The sequence below is a fragment of the Odocoileus virginianus genome, unplaced genomic scaffold (assembly GCF_023699985.2).
Source record: "Odocoileus virginianus isolate 20LAN1187 ecotype Illinois unplaced genomic scaffold, Ovbor_1.2 Unplaced_Scaffold_27, whole genome shotgun sequence".
NCBI classification, from domain to species: Eukaryota; Metazoa; Chordata; class Mammalia; order Artiodactyla; family Cervidae; genus Odocoileus; species Odocoileus virginianus.
Genome location: NW_027224289.1, coordinates 132,837 through 145,918, shown reverse-complemented (window position 1 = coordinate 145,918; position 13,082 = coordinate 132,837). Strand labels below are relative to the sequence as shown.

Sequence of the window (13,082 nt, the reverse complement as noted above, 5' to 3'; positions counted from 1 at the left end):
AAGTATGCTTGTAGCATGATGGCAAATGACATCCACTTCTCCTGAAGGTCACCCAGTACTTTGAGCCTAAAGGAGGTAAGAGAAAAAGACAAGGTTCGGTGTATCTTGTGGGTTCCATTGTCCTCATATATTTCCATACATGTCACAGTTTGTCCATGCTTTTGTCCACATCCAACTTTCCTTCACAAATGTTACTCTGGTTGACTTTCAGTGAATTCAGACACAACACCAGATACAGATATAACATTTTTCATCTGTATTTAGTGTTGGAATACAAATGGAACAGACTCTTCCACTGGCTCTAGCCCCTGCCAGTGAATAATCCTTATCAGTTCAGTCACTCAGTGGTGTCTGACTCTTTGTGACCCCATGGACTGCAGCACACCAGGCCTCCCTGTCCATCACCAACTCCCAGAGCTTGCTCAAACTCATGTCCATCGAGTCGGTGATACCATCCAACCATCTCATCCTCTGTCATCCCCTTCTCCTCCTGTCTTCAATCTTTCCCAGCATCAGGGTCTTTTCCAATGAGTCAGTTCTTCGCATCAGGTGGCCAAAGTATTGGAGTTTCAGCTTCAACATCAGTCCTTCCAATGAATATTCAGGACTGATTTCCTTTAGGATTGACTGGTTTGATCTCCTTGCAGTCCAAGGGACTCTCACAGGTCTCCTGCATTGCAGGCGGATACTTTACCAGCTGAGCCACAAGAGAAGTGGAATAATCTTTATAACTAATCTCTTACTCTACATCACTGGTAGTTCTCCTTCTCTGAATATGCCCTGACACGATCTAAGAGGAAAGGGCTGTAATAAGTCGCTTCAGTTGTGTCCTACTCTTTGTGACCCTGTGGACTGTAGCCCACCAAGCTCCTCTGTCCAAGGGATTCTCCAGGCAAGAATACTGGAGTGGGTTGCCATGCCCTCCTCCAGGGGAACTTCCCAACCCAGGGATCAAACCTGTGTCTCTTACGTCTCCTGCATTGGCAGGCAAGTTCTTTACCCCTAGTGCCTGGGAAGCCCTAAAAGGAAAGAACTAAGGAAATGATTTTCATGACAATTTCAGATACTATATCAAGATTTGTGATGTGAGGATCTTTAGGTGAAAGTGTCATTTTATATTATTATGGGGCAAGTTTTCAAATTTAGACAACTTTACACATGTTCTGTATGGTTGATTTAAAGTCAAAAATTCAAGAGGAGAATGTACCAGTAGAAAGTTACTCTGGACACCTGCTTCCATATGACACGGAAGGAGCTTTTATTTAGAGTTAAATCTTCTGATCCAGACCACAGATGAAGCAACCACAGGACTACCATTTATTGTCTGGGATCTGCAGGTGTGTATTTCAGCCTGGGTCCTACAGCAGAGAGGCTTTCTCTTGTTAAGCTTGGGGGTTTTTGTTCAGCTTTTCCTATTACTTCAAGCACTGTGAGTTCCCAGAGAGCACAGAAGTACTTTGCAGAATCTTCCAATTGTAAGGTTGAAATGGTGAGGCTGGATGATTTACGTGATCTCTCAACATTTATAGAGTAACGGCCACCCCTTGTAAGGAAGATCATCTCTCCACTGGGAAGTTGCTTGTACCAAAAAATGCTGTAACTGCTCCGACTTGTTTCATACCGACAGTTCAGGGTAACTGACTCCCCAACTCGACTGGATATGTCTGGCTGGTCTTGAATAACATTCTGGGCTACACCAGATCCTGTGGGGGAAATCAGAAAACAGAGATGAAACAGTGAATAAAATAATGTAGGAATTAGACTCATTTAGGACCACCACCCCCCAAAACAAACTGAAATCATAAGATGCTTGCTTTTCTCCAGTCCTCCTTTCCTCCCCAAGTCCCTGTGAAGCACCACGTGCCTGTGTGCAGTCCTTTCACCCTGAACACGCACACCCATGTGTGGGAGCATCCCTACCAGAGAAGGTGAAGGCCAGGAACACCCAGAGCAGGCTGGAGAGCGCCATGAGGCATGGATTCCCCCGCACAACTGTGCTCAGTTTTGCCTCAAGCTAAGAGTGTCTTTGTGCTCCTGGCAGCACATATACATATAACCTCAGGTCCTGTGTGACTCCTTCAAACAGGAAGTGGGATTTGTCATTTACATACATCATGTTATCTGTGCACAGGTGGGAAAAAATGTCTGGCTCACCACAAACTTTTACTTTCTCAATTTTTCTTTCACTGGTAATTAAGTTAGGCTGATCCTGAAAGGGGGCTTCACAAAAGCAATTAGTAATAAAGGTTTGAGCTGAGGGGAATTGAGGAACAAACTAGGTGACATTCACTGATAATTAGATAATTATTCAATGCAGTAATTTTGCCACCCCATTTAAAACAGCATTTGCTTTTGGTTTTTGAACTTTTTATTAGAGTATAGTTGACTTACAGTGCTGTGTTAGCTTCTGCTGTACAGCACAATGAAATATCCGTCAACAGAGGAGTGGGTGGAACATGTGTATAATGAAATTGTTGCCGTTGTTGTTTAGTTGCTAAGTTGTGTCCCACTGTTTTTCAACCCCATGGACTGTAGCCCTCCAGACTGCTCTGTCCATGGGATTTCCCAGGCAAGAATACTGGAGTGGGGTACCATTTCCTTCTCCAGGGGTTCTTCCTGACCCAGGGATCAAACCCATGTCTCCTGCTTGGCAAATGCATTCTTTACTGCCAGGCCACCAGGGAAACCCATGATGAAATCATTTAGCTATAAAAAAAAAAAAAGAATAAAATAATGCCATTTGCTGCAACATGAACAGATCTAAAATAAAATTTAGTATAAGCTACAAACCCTTCTTGTAATCTACTTACTAGTCATTTATTTAGCCTACAGTTATATTGCTCCATCCAGAATCTAAGTACTTTATTTAAAAACTCACAGATCTTTGGTCTTCTTGGTGAAATGTAGTCTTATCCAAAATTTTTAATGTATTTTTTTCTGGGTTTTAGGGCTCTACTTAGTTTTTTCAATATGTAAAATTACTTTGACATCAAATGATAACAAAAAATCAGTCCTTCTGACTTTAAGAGTCTATTCTATTGATTGTGTTTATATGAATTTATGACAGGAATAAAATAATTATACTTTTGAAACCTGATATTGAGTCTTATTTATTAGATTTTGAGAAGGATCAGAATATTCAGTCTCATTGCCTCCACAAGTAGAATTGTACTTATTAGATCATGTGTCTTGGAATTGTCCTCATGTCACATTTTCTATCCCACTGGCCCAAATTGTTCAGTCTCACTAGTTAGTTGCTTATTATTTTTTCTTCTTGCAAAATACACTTTAGATAAGCATGCTGGACCTTTCTGTGCCATAGTATTATAATGCACTCCAACAAAACTTAGTATCTATGAGCTAGATGTAGATACATCTACAAGCTACATAGATGGTGATGTATGAAGTTTTGTAAACTGTTACATGTTCTTTGAAGGCAGGAGGAGACAGGGATGACAGAGGATGAGATGGTTGGATGGCATTACCAACTCAATGGACATGAGTTTGCGTAAGCTCGGGGAGTTGGTGATGGACAGGGAAACCTGGCAAGCTACAGTCCATTGGGTCGCAAAGAGTCAGAAACAACTGAGCGACTGAACTGAACTGAACTGACATGTTCATTTAGAATATAGCTGTCAATCTTCCATTTGGTTTCATCATTTTAATGGATGAATTAATAAAAAGAATCAAAGACATATAGATAATAGAAAAGAAAGTACAGACAAGGTCTTTGAAACAGTGTCAGTTCCTTGGTTTTCAGTTCCCTGAGTGGTGTCGTTAATGACTGATACACGGAGGAGAGTACGTATTTAGCTGAGACATCTTCTCCTCTGTCCCATTTCACATCTGAGTGCTGTCAGGCAGCTGATGCCTTGGTTCGCTTGTATCTTAAAAGAAGAGATCATGAATGCTCACAGCAGCCTGGGCAGCAGCATGAGATTGTATATGTAGCATATATATTTATATATAACAATTATATACATTATATATACCAGAAAGTTGATATTGATAAAAGATTTTAAAATACAAATGATAATCTGATACATTAGTTTTATATGCACTTTTTTATGCATAGCTCTATGAAATTTTATCACAGGTGTAGGTTTTTGTACCATTACAAAAATCATGATACAGAATTGTTCCATCTCTAGAGAAAACAATTTTCATACTATCTCCACCCCTGCAACTCGTGATAACCCCCAGAAACTACTGATCTTTTGATCTCTATATTTTGTCCTTTTGAGAATGCTGTAAAAGTAAACTCATACATTATGTATGCGATTGTAATAATATAGTGTGTAAGCATGTACCATGTAGTCTTCCAAGATACTTTTTTCACTCACCATTGAGATCCATCTAGGCTATTGCATGTATCAATAGTATATTTATTTTAATCACTACAGACTGTCCCCAGCTTATGATGGACCAACTTAGGATTTTTGACTTTATGATTATGAGAAAGGTATATATACATTCACTAGAAACCATACTTTGTATTTTCAATTTCTATCTTTCCCCATGCTGGTAACATGCTGCATGACGTTCTCTAAAGATGCTGAACAGCAACAGCAAGCTGAGCTCTCCGTCAGCCCTGGGATCATGAGGGTGAACAACGGATACACTTACAACCATTCTGCACTCATACAACCATTCTGTTTTTCACTTTCAGTACAACACCTTAAGGTTAGGCTAGGCTAAACTCTGATTCACAATGCTTATTGTATTCATTTTCTACTTATGATATTTTCAACTTAATTGGTTTATTGAGACTTAACCCTATTTCAAGTTGAGATAGATCTATAAGTAATAGTTTATTGTACGGGTGTACCACAGCATATTTATCTATTCACACAATGAAGAACATTTGGCTGGTTTCCAACTTTTGGCCATCACAAATACAGCTGCCATGAGTATTCATGTACAGATTTTTGTGTGAACATGTTTTTCATTTCTCAAGTATAAATGCTCATAAAGGAGTATGATTGCTGAGCTGTAAGGTGAGTGAATATTTAAGTTTATATGGAACTGCTAAACTGTCTTCCAGAATGACTGTACCATTTTCCCACCAGCAGTGTATGAGTGATCCAGTTTCTCTACATCATTGCCAGAACTTGGTATCATCAGTATTTTTCATTTTAGCCATTAAGAAAGATGTGGACTGGTATCTCATTGTGGCTTTAATTTGCATTTCCCTGATGGTTAATGATGTTGAACATCTGTTTATATGCTTATTTACATGCTTATTTCCCTAATACAAAGTTCTTGCATGAAGTGTCTGGGTGAACCTTTTGTTTGTTTTTCAGTTAGATTGCTTGTTTTCTTCCTGCTGAGTTTAGAGAGTACATTGTATTCTGAATACCATCCTTTGATGAAAATACATTGTGAAAATATTTCCTGCCATTCTGTGGTTTGTCTTTTTCATTCTCTTAATAGTATCTTTCACAGAGCAAGCATTTTTACTTTTAATGAAATAGTTTATTTTTTATGGATTGTGATTTCAGTGTCATGACAAAAATCATTTTGTCTAACAATTGGTCCTGAAGATTTTCTTTTTTTCAAAAAGGTTCATAGTTTTATATTTCACACATGGAGGTATGGTCCATTTTGAGATTCTCCTTAAATTTTTGTATAAGGTGTGAGGTTTAGGCCAAGTTTCAGCTACCTGCCTATGAACATATCCAGTTGTCCCCAAATCATTTGCTTCTATCATTCCTCCATTGAATTGTCATTGCACCTTTGCCAAAAAGTCAGATTTCCCAACTTTCCCCACATCCCCACTTGGGATAACTCAGTAGAATATACTTGTTAATGAATTTTATGATCCTTTTTGTATTTTTTATTATACTTTTTATTTTATATTGGAGTATAGCCAATTAATGCTGTAATAGTTTCAGGTGGACACCAGAGGGAGTCTATCTGATTAACACTGTAGCATCTCTATTATTGCTTACTTTTCATTCCTTATATTTATAATTTGTGCTTTCTCTTTTTTCATCATGATAATTTTACCTAGGAATGTATATTTTATTAATCATTTTCACAAAATTAACTTGGTATCTCATAGTTATTTCTATCATTTTCTTTCTATTTTACCAATTTGACATTTTTTATTATGTTCTTGTTTCAGTTTACATTAGTTGTAATTTTTCTTCTTTTTTTTGTTGAAAGCTTACATAATTGTTTTCTCAGCCTTTTTTCTTTAGCAGTATAAGCATTTAAAAAGATAAATCTCTCCTATGTAAAATATTAACTGTATCTCATAAATATCTGTATGTATGTGTTCTCACTATATTTTCTTTCAAAATATTTTCTTATAGCCCACTAATTGTTTCTTTAACCTATAGGGTTTTTTTAAAGTTTAATGCCTTGGAAGAAATGGACAAGTTCTTGGAGAAGTATAACATTCCGAAACTGAACCAGGAAGAAATAGAAGAGCTTAACAAACCCATCACAAGCAAGGAAATCGAAACTGTAATCAGAAATCTTCCAGCAAACAAAAGCCCAGGACCAGATGGCTTCACAGCTGAATTCTACCAAAAATTTAGAGAAGAGCTAACACCTATCTTCCTCAAACTCTTCCAGAAAATCGCAGAAGAAGGGAAACTTCCAAACTCATTCTATGAGGCCACCATCACCCTAAATCCAAACCAGACAAAGATGCCACAGAAAAAGAAAACTACAGGACAATATCCCTGGTGAACATAGGTGCAAAAATCCTTAACAAAATTCTAGCAAACAGAATCCAACAACATATTAAAAAATCATACACCATGACCAAGTGGGCTTTATCCCAGGAATGCAAGGATTCTTTAATATCCGCAAATCAATCAATGTAATACACGACATTAACAAATTGAAAGATAAAAACCATATGACTATCTCAATAGATGCAAAAAAAGCCTTTGACAAAATTCAACATCCATTTATGATTAAAACTCTCCAGAAAGCAGGAATAGAAGGAACATACCTCAACATAATAAAAGCTATATATGACAGACCCACAGCAAGCATCACCCTCAATGGTGAAAAATTGAAAGCATTTCCCCTGAAATCAGGAACAAGACAAGAGTGCCCACTCTCACCACTACTATTCAACATAGTTTTGGAAGTGTTGGCCACAGCAATCAGGGCAGAAAAAGAAGTAAAAGGAATCCAGATAGGAAAAGAAGAAGTGAAACTCTCTCTGTTTACAGATGACATAACCCTCTACATAGAAAACCCTAAAGACTCTACCAGAAAATTACTAGAGCTAATCAACGAATACAGTAAAGTTGCAGGATATAAAATTAACACACAGAAATCTCTTGCATTCCTATACACTAACAATGAGAAAACAGAAAGAGAATTTAAGGAAACAATACCATTCACCATTGCAACAAAAATGAATAAAATACTTAGGAGTATATCTACCTAAAGAAACAAAAGACCTATACATAGAAAACTATAAAACACTGATGAAAGAAATCAAAGAGGACACAAACAGATGGAGAAATATACCGTGTTCATGGATTGGAAGAATCAATATTATCAAAATGGCTATACTACCCAAAGCAATCTATAGATTCAATGCAATCCCTATTAAGCTACCAAAGGTATTTTTCACAGAACTAGAACAAATAATTTCACAATTTGTATGGAAATACAAAAAACCTTGAATAGCCAAAGTAACCTTGAGAAAGAAGAATGGAACTGGAGGAATCAACCTGCCTGACTTCAGACTATACTACAAAGCCACAGTCATCAAGACAGTATGGTACTGGCACAAAGAAATATAGATCAATGGAACAGAATAGAAAGCCCAGAGATAAATCCACGAACCTATGGTCACCTTATCTTCGACAAAGAAGGCAAGGATATACAATGGAAAAAAGGCAACCTCTTTAACAAGTGGTGCTGGGAAAACTTGTCAACCACCTGTAAAAGAATGAAACTAGAACACTTTCTAACACCATACACAAAAATAAACTCAAAATGGATTAAAGATCTAAATGTAAGACCAGAAACTATAAAACTCCTAGAGGAGAACATAGGCAAAACACTCTCCGACATAAATCACAGCAGGATCCTCTATGACCCACATCCCAGAATTTTAGAAACAAAAGCAAAAATAAACAAATGGGACCTAATGAAACTTAAAAGCTTTTGTACAACAAAGGAAACTATAAGCAAGGTGAAAAGACAGCCCTCAGATTGGGAGAAAATAATAGCAAACGAAGCAACAGACAAAGGATTAATCTCAAAAATATACAAGCAACTCCTCCAGCTCAACTCCAGAAAAATAAATGCCCCAATCCAAAAATGGGCCAAAGAACTCAACAGACATTTCTCCAAGGAAGACATACAGATAGCAAAAAAACACATGAAAAGATGCTCAACATCACTCATTATCAGAGAAATGCAAATCAAAACCACAATGAGGTACCATTACACGCAGATGTAATGCTGCTATAGCATTACATTACATTACAGCATAGGATGGCTGCTATCCAAAAGTCTACAAGCAATAAATGCTGGAGAGGGTGTGGAGAAAAGGGAACCCTCTTACACTGTTGGTGGAAATGCAAACTAGTACAGCCACTATGGAAAACAGTGTGGAGATTTCTTAAAAAGCTGGAAATAGAACTGCCATATGACCCAGCAATCTCACTTCTGGGCATACACACCGAGGAAACAAGATCTGAAAGAGACACGTGCACCCCAATGTTCATCGCAGCACTGTTTATAATAGCCAGGACATGAAAGCAACCTAGATGCCCATCAGCAGACGAATGGATGAGGAAGCTGTGGTACATATACACCATGGAATATTACTCAGCCATTAAAAAGAATTCATTTGAATCAGTTCTGATGAGATGGATAAAACTGGAGCCCATTATACAGAGCGAAGTAAGCCAGAAAGATAAAGACCATTACAGTATACTAACACATATATATGGAATTTAGAAAGATGGTAACGATAACCCTATATGCAAAACAGAAAAAGAGACTCAGATATATAGAACAGACTTGTGGACTCTGTGGGAGAAGGCGAGGGTGGGATGTTTCAAGAGAACAGCATCGAAACATGTATATTATCTATGGTGAAACAGATCACCAGCCCAGGTTGGATGCTTGAGACAAGTGCTCAGGCCTGGTGCACTGGGAAGACCCAGGGGGATCGGGTGGAGAGGGAGGTGGGAGGGGGGACCGGGATGGGGAATACATGTAAATCCATGACTAATTCATGTCAATGTATGACAAAAACCACTGCAATGTTGTAAAGTAATTAGCCTCCAACTAATAAAAATAAATGGAAAAAAATAATAAAGTTTAATGCCTAAATTCCAAATATTTGGGAATTTTTAAAGACATCTTTTTGCTATTGATTTGCTCAAAGCATATATAATACATAATTTCAGTTTTCTTAAATATATTAAGACTTTTTAAGCACAAACCAGTGTGTGTGTGTGTATTTATCTACATGGCAGGTGTGTCTGGAGCCTCGGCTGCAGGTCTGGGCACAGGCTGCAGGTGCCCGGGGAGCACTGTGCACTTGCTGCAGAAGTAGGCGCTGAGTCTCCAGGCTGGGAAGCTGTGATGGGCAGTGAGAGCTGCTTGGCACTCGTACTGAGGAAAACTGTGAGTCTTCCATCTTCCTTTTTATTCATAACTGAACCTATGGCTATCAAGAATGCAAGGCCTTTGCCAGGGTATTGACTGTACCATGAGAAGTGTCAAATGTACTCCTCTCCTACAGTTCAGAATGGAAATCTCTCCTTCCTGGACTATCAAAGATTGAGGGCTCTGTTTCACCTGCTGTTGGTCACTTTTTTCCTTCTCTTCTCCACCCATCCCTCTTTACAGAGATAAAAAGCCATTAGGTTCACAAATTAATATTTGCTTCTTAAAGTTCCTATCTGCATTAATGTGTCCATTCCCCAATTTTCTCATTCCCTCTAATTAATGAGATATCTTAGTTTTTGTCCACCACAACCCACAGTCTAACTGAAACCACAGAAGTAAAAATGATGCATCCAGAATTGTGTCCATTGTTTTTGGCACCAAAGGTCAGTGACAACTCAAGTTCCTCTTCTGGCCTTCTCAACCAGTTAGAACTCTGACTTTAAGTTCACATCTGCTTTAATGCTTTCAACAGACCCCATCCTTTTACAAGTGCTTTCACTTAAACCTATCTCTCTCAAGGAAAGTATTCCCCATATAGAGACTAGAATTGCTGTAATTAATTTCATTGGGAATCAGAAACACTCTGCTTACACATGGGTACAGAGCCAGTTAGAATTTCTCTCCTGCTCTTCGCCTCTTCCTTTCCTTAACACCTCCTAGGAAAACTCATATATCAGGAGAGCATGATATGTTGATGGAGATTACATTATTTTACAATGGGAAAGAGAGAGACTCCCATGAAGTTATAAATTAGTAGTGTGCAGAGGGATATTTATTTTTTTTTTATTAAATACTAACAAAATCTACTGAAGATACACAGAAGCATAATACATATCATTGTAAGAAAAGTCATGGGTCTGAACAGAGAGAATATATAGCCCTTTTGCCATGATGGAACTTCATTTGGACACAATCTTTCAGATGTGTCCACATTTTACATGACCCTAAAAAATGATAGAAAACCAATCAAGTTCAATTTATACTTTTCCTAAAATATAAATTAGGCAAATGGAATATTTCCAAGGTGATCATGGATCCTAAGCTGACATTCAGGTTGCTCAGAATACTTTTGATAAGGGTTGAAGTATAAAAAGTGAGTTTTAAATTATGAATCTGTACAGATTTAAGACATCCACATACTCTGTCTCTTCCTTCACACACATCGGTATCACAGATGTCCCTCAGCTTCTGATGTCATTAAGATCACATGACCATTTCTGCTAATATTTTATCAGAGAGAGAATAAAACAATCCACCACCTCTGGATGGTGAAGATGATTCTGGAAAATATAGTGAATAAGAGAAGCAATATCAAGGGTCAAAGTGTAAGAGGTCTGAAGGAAAGGTTGGGGAGGAAAATATCCAGGGTCAGGAGAGAAACATGGGTTTGTGAGTTAAAAATGTCCTTCATCACTTAGGGAGGAGAGAAGTGTGAAGATTAAAGCAGATAGTGCTGGGAAAGACATGTGTAGATGTGGCTAGAAAGAGATGAGGGTTGGTTAGATAGGCAAAAAAAGTTCAAAGCAAAAGTGAACATTGGAGAATTTGACTTGAATAATAGCAAAAGCAGTGAAACCTGCAGGACTGTTCCAAGGAATAAATGTTACAGGGGCTATATTAGGCATTGTTGGTACCTTGCTCAAATTTTCTCAGAAACCTCATCTGTGCTCAGTCCCCAAGTTCTTTGTGTTTTGCTGCCAGCAGCTTAGATAATAACTGATTTCTGGGACTATCCAATTCTTTTGTCTAAGTGGTACAGTATAGTCTGATATGTGCTCTAGCGCTCCCCACAGAACCAGGCAGACAGAACAGCAGGAACATCTGAAATCTTCCTCTTGTTTGACCTTTGTCTTTTCCCTAGTCAGTGGGCTTCCCAGGCGGTGCTGGTGGTAAAGAAGCCGCCTGCCAAGGCAGGAGACCTAAGAGACTCCAGTTCGATCCCTGGGTTGGGAAGATCCCCTGGAGGAGGAAATGACAACCCAGTCCAGTATTCTTGCCCGGAAAGTCCCATGGGCAGAGGAACCTGGTGGATCTTCCTCTCGAGGTCTGAGTCTGAGGAAGAGGACCTACAAGGCAGAGAGTATTTAAATAGCTTGTCCATTATTTTCATTAGTGAAAAATTATACTACTTCTCATAATTATGCTATCTTTGATACACTAATATTAGATATTATAAAAACCAATACAAATGATGCTTTCTGTTGAAGAGTCAAAACTTAGAAGAGATGACTGGTAATCTTTATACTATGGATAATAGCTCTAAGTACAACTAGTGTTTCAGAAAAGATATGATATTCCTGTTTTTCAATATTAATACTCTCAGAAAACATGATTGTGTTAATATGGAGATCCATGGTAGAATTATATTTGTGGCAGGTTTAGGCTAAAGACAAGAAGACAACTTTCTTTGTCAATGGAGAAAGCCAATGAATCTCAAAGAAAAGCTCAACTTTTGATTATATTCTGTCTAATCATATTCTATTTGTGCTAACAATGTAAATAAAAGACTGTACCTTCCAGAATGACTTTGTGAGTTGATTTATGGATACTCTCCCCAACAAAACAGTTAAAACAGATGAAAATTATTTTTAAGAAACTAAACCACTGGACATAGTCTTTAGGTTATACAGCATATAAAAAGGGTAATAGAGACACATTTTTTCATAAAATCTACTAAATCTCCATGACAGCAGAAAGAATCTGTGGCAATTGTACCATGACCCACTCCCCATCCCCAGCTCAAATTGATGGAAGTTTTACTCAAGGTGGACACAACCAAGGACACAAGGCTCCTTCTCTCCCCAGTTTGCAGTATAGGGTTATCGTATCTCCCAGAGAGGAACTGACTGCTGTCCTTCCTTACCTCCCCCAGGCATGTGTTACAGAAACTGTGTTACAAACAAGAAAAGCTGACAGCTCTATGGCCACTTCTCACCTCACTTATAGCACAGAGGTTCTATGTCAGGCATGGGTCCTGACTGAGGATACTGGGTCCTCTCACTCTCATCCCAGCTCATAGAGTGGTGATTTCATGCTGGCAAAGGCAAGCCAAGAAGACAAGCAGCTACTGCTCCCTTCCATCACGCTTCTCATAACACAGGGATGTCACTCTGAGACAAGCAGCCAACTGTCCCTTACTACAGGTCCAGAGCAGTGACTCAGGTGTTGTGCCCATGGAGAGAAGCAGCTGTAAAAACAGAGGTCTCCCTTTGAGAAGGCTTTATTTGAAACCATCATTGGGAAGCCCAAGTTTAAGGGTGCTGTTGAAAACAATGGAGATGCTTATGGTAAACAATTAAGAGGAGGCTGGCAACTCAATGAGAGCAACAAGTTAATTCATAGACAACAACTTAAAATCTTAACAGAAAGTACAGGAAAGGGGATAGATAGCAAAAGTCCTCTCTGGTCAGAAGACCTCA

General features: G+C 38.4%; 1 gene segment (V, D, J or C); it reads right to left on the bottom strand.

Moving 5' to 3' along the window:
* Positions 1-1,253: 1,253 nt before the first annotated feature.
* LOC110150790 (T cell receptor delta variable 1-like) lies at positions 1,254-2,044 on the bottom strand. The segment is given in 2 exon segments: positions 1,254-1,703; positions 1,921-2,044. Coding segments are annotated over 2 exon segments (435 nt in total).
* Positions 2,045-13,082: the final 11,038 nt, after the last annotated feature.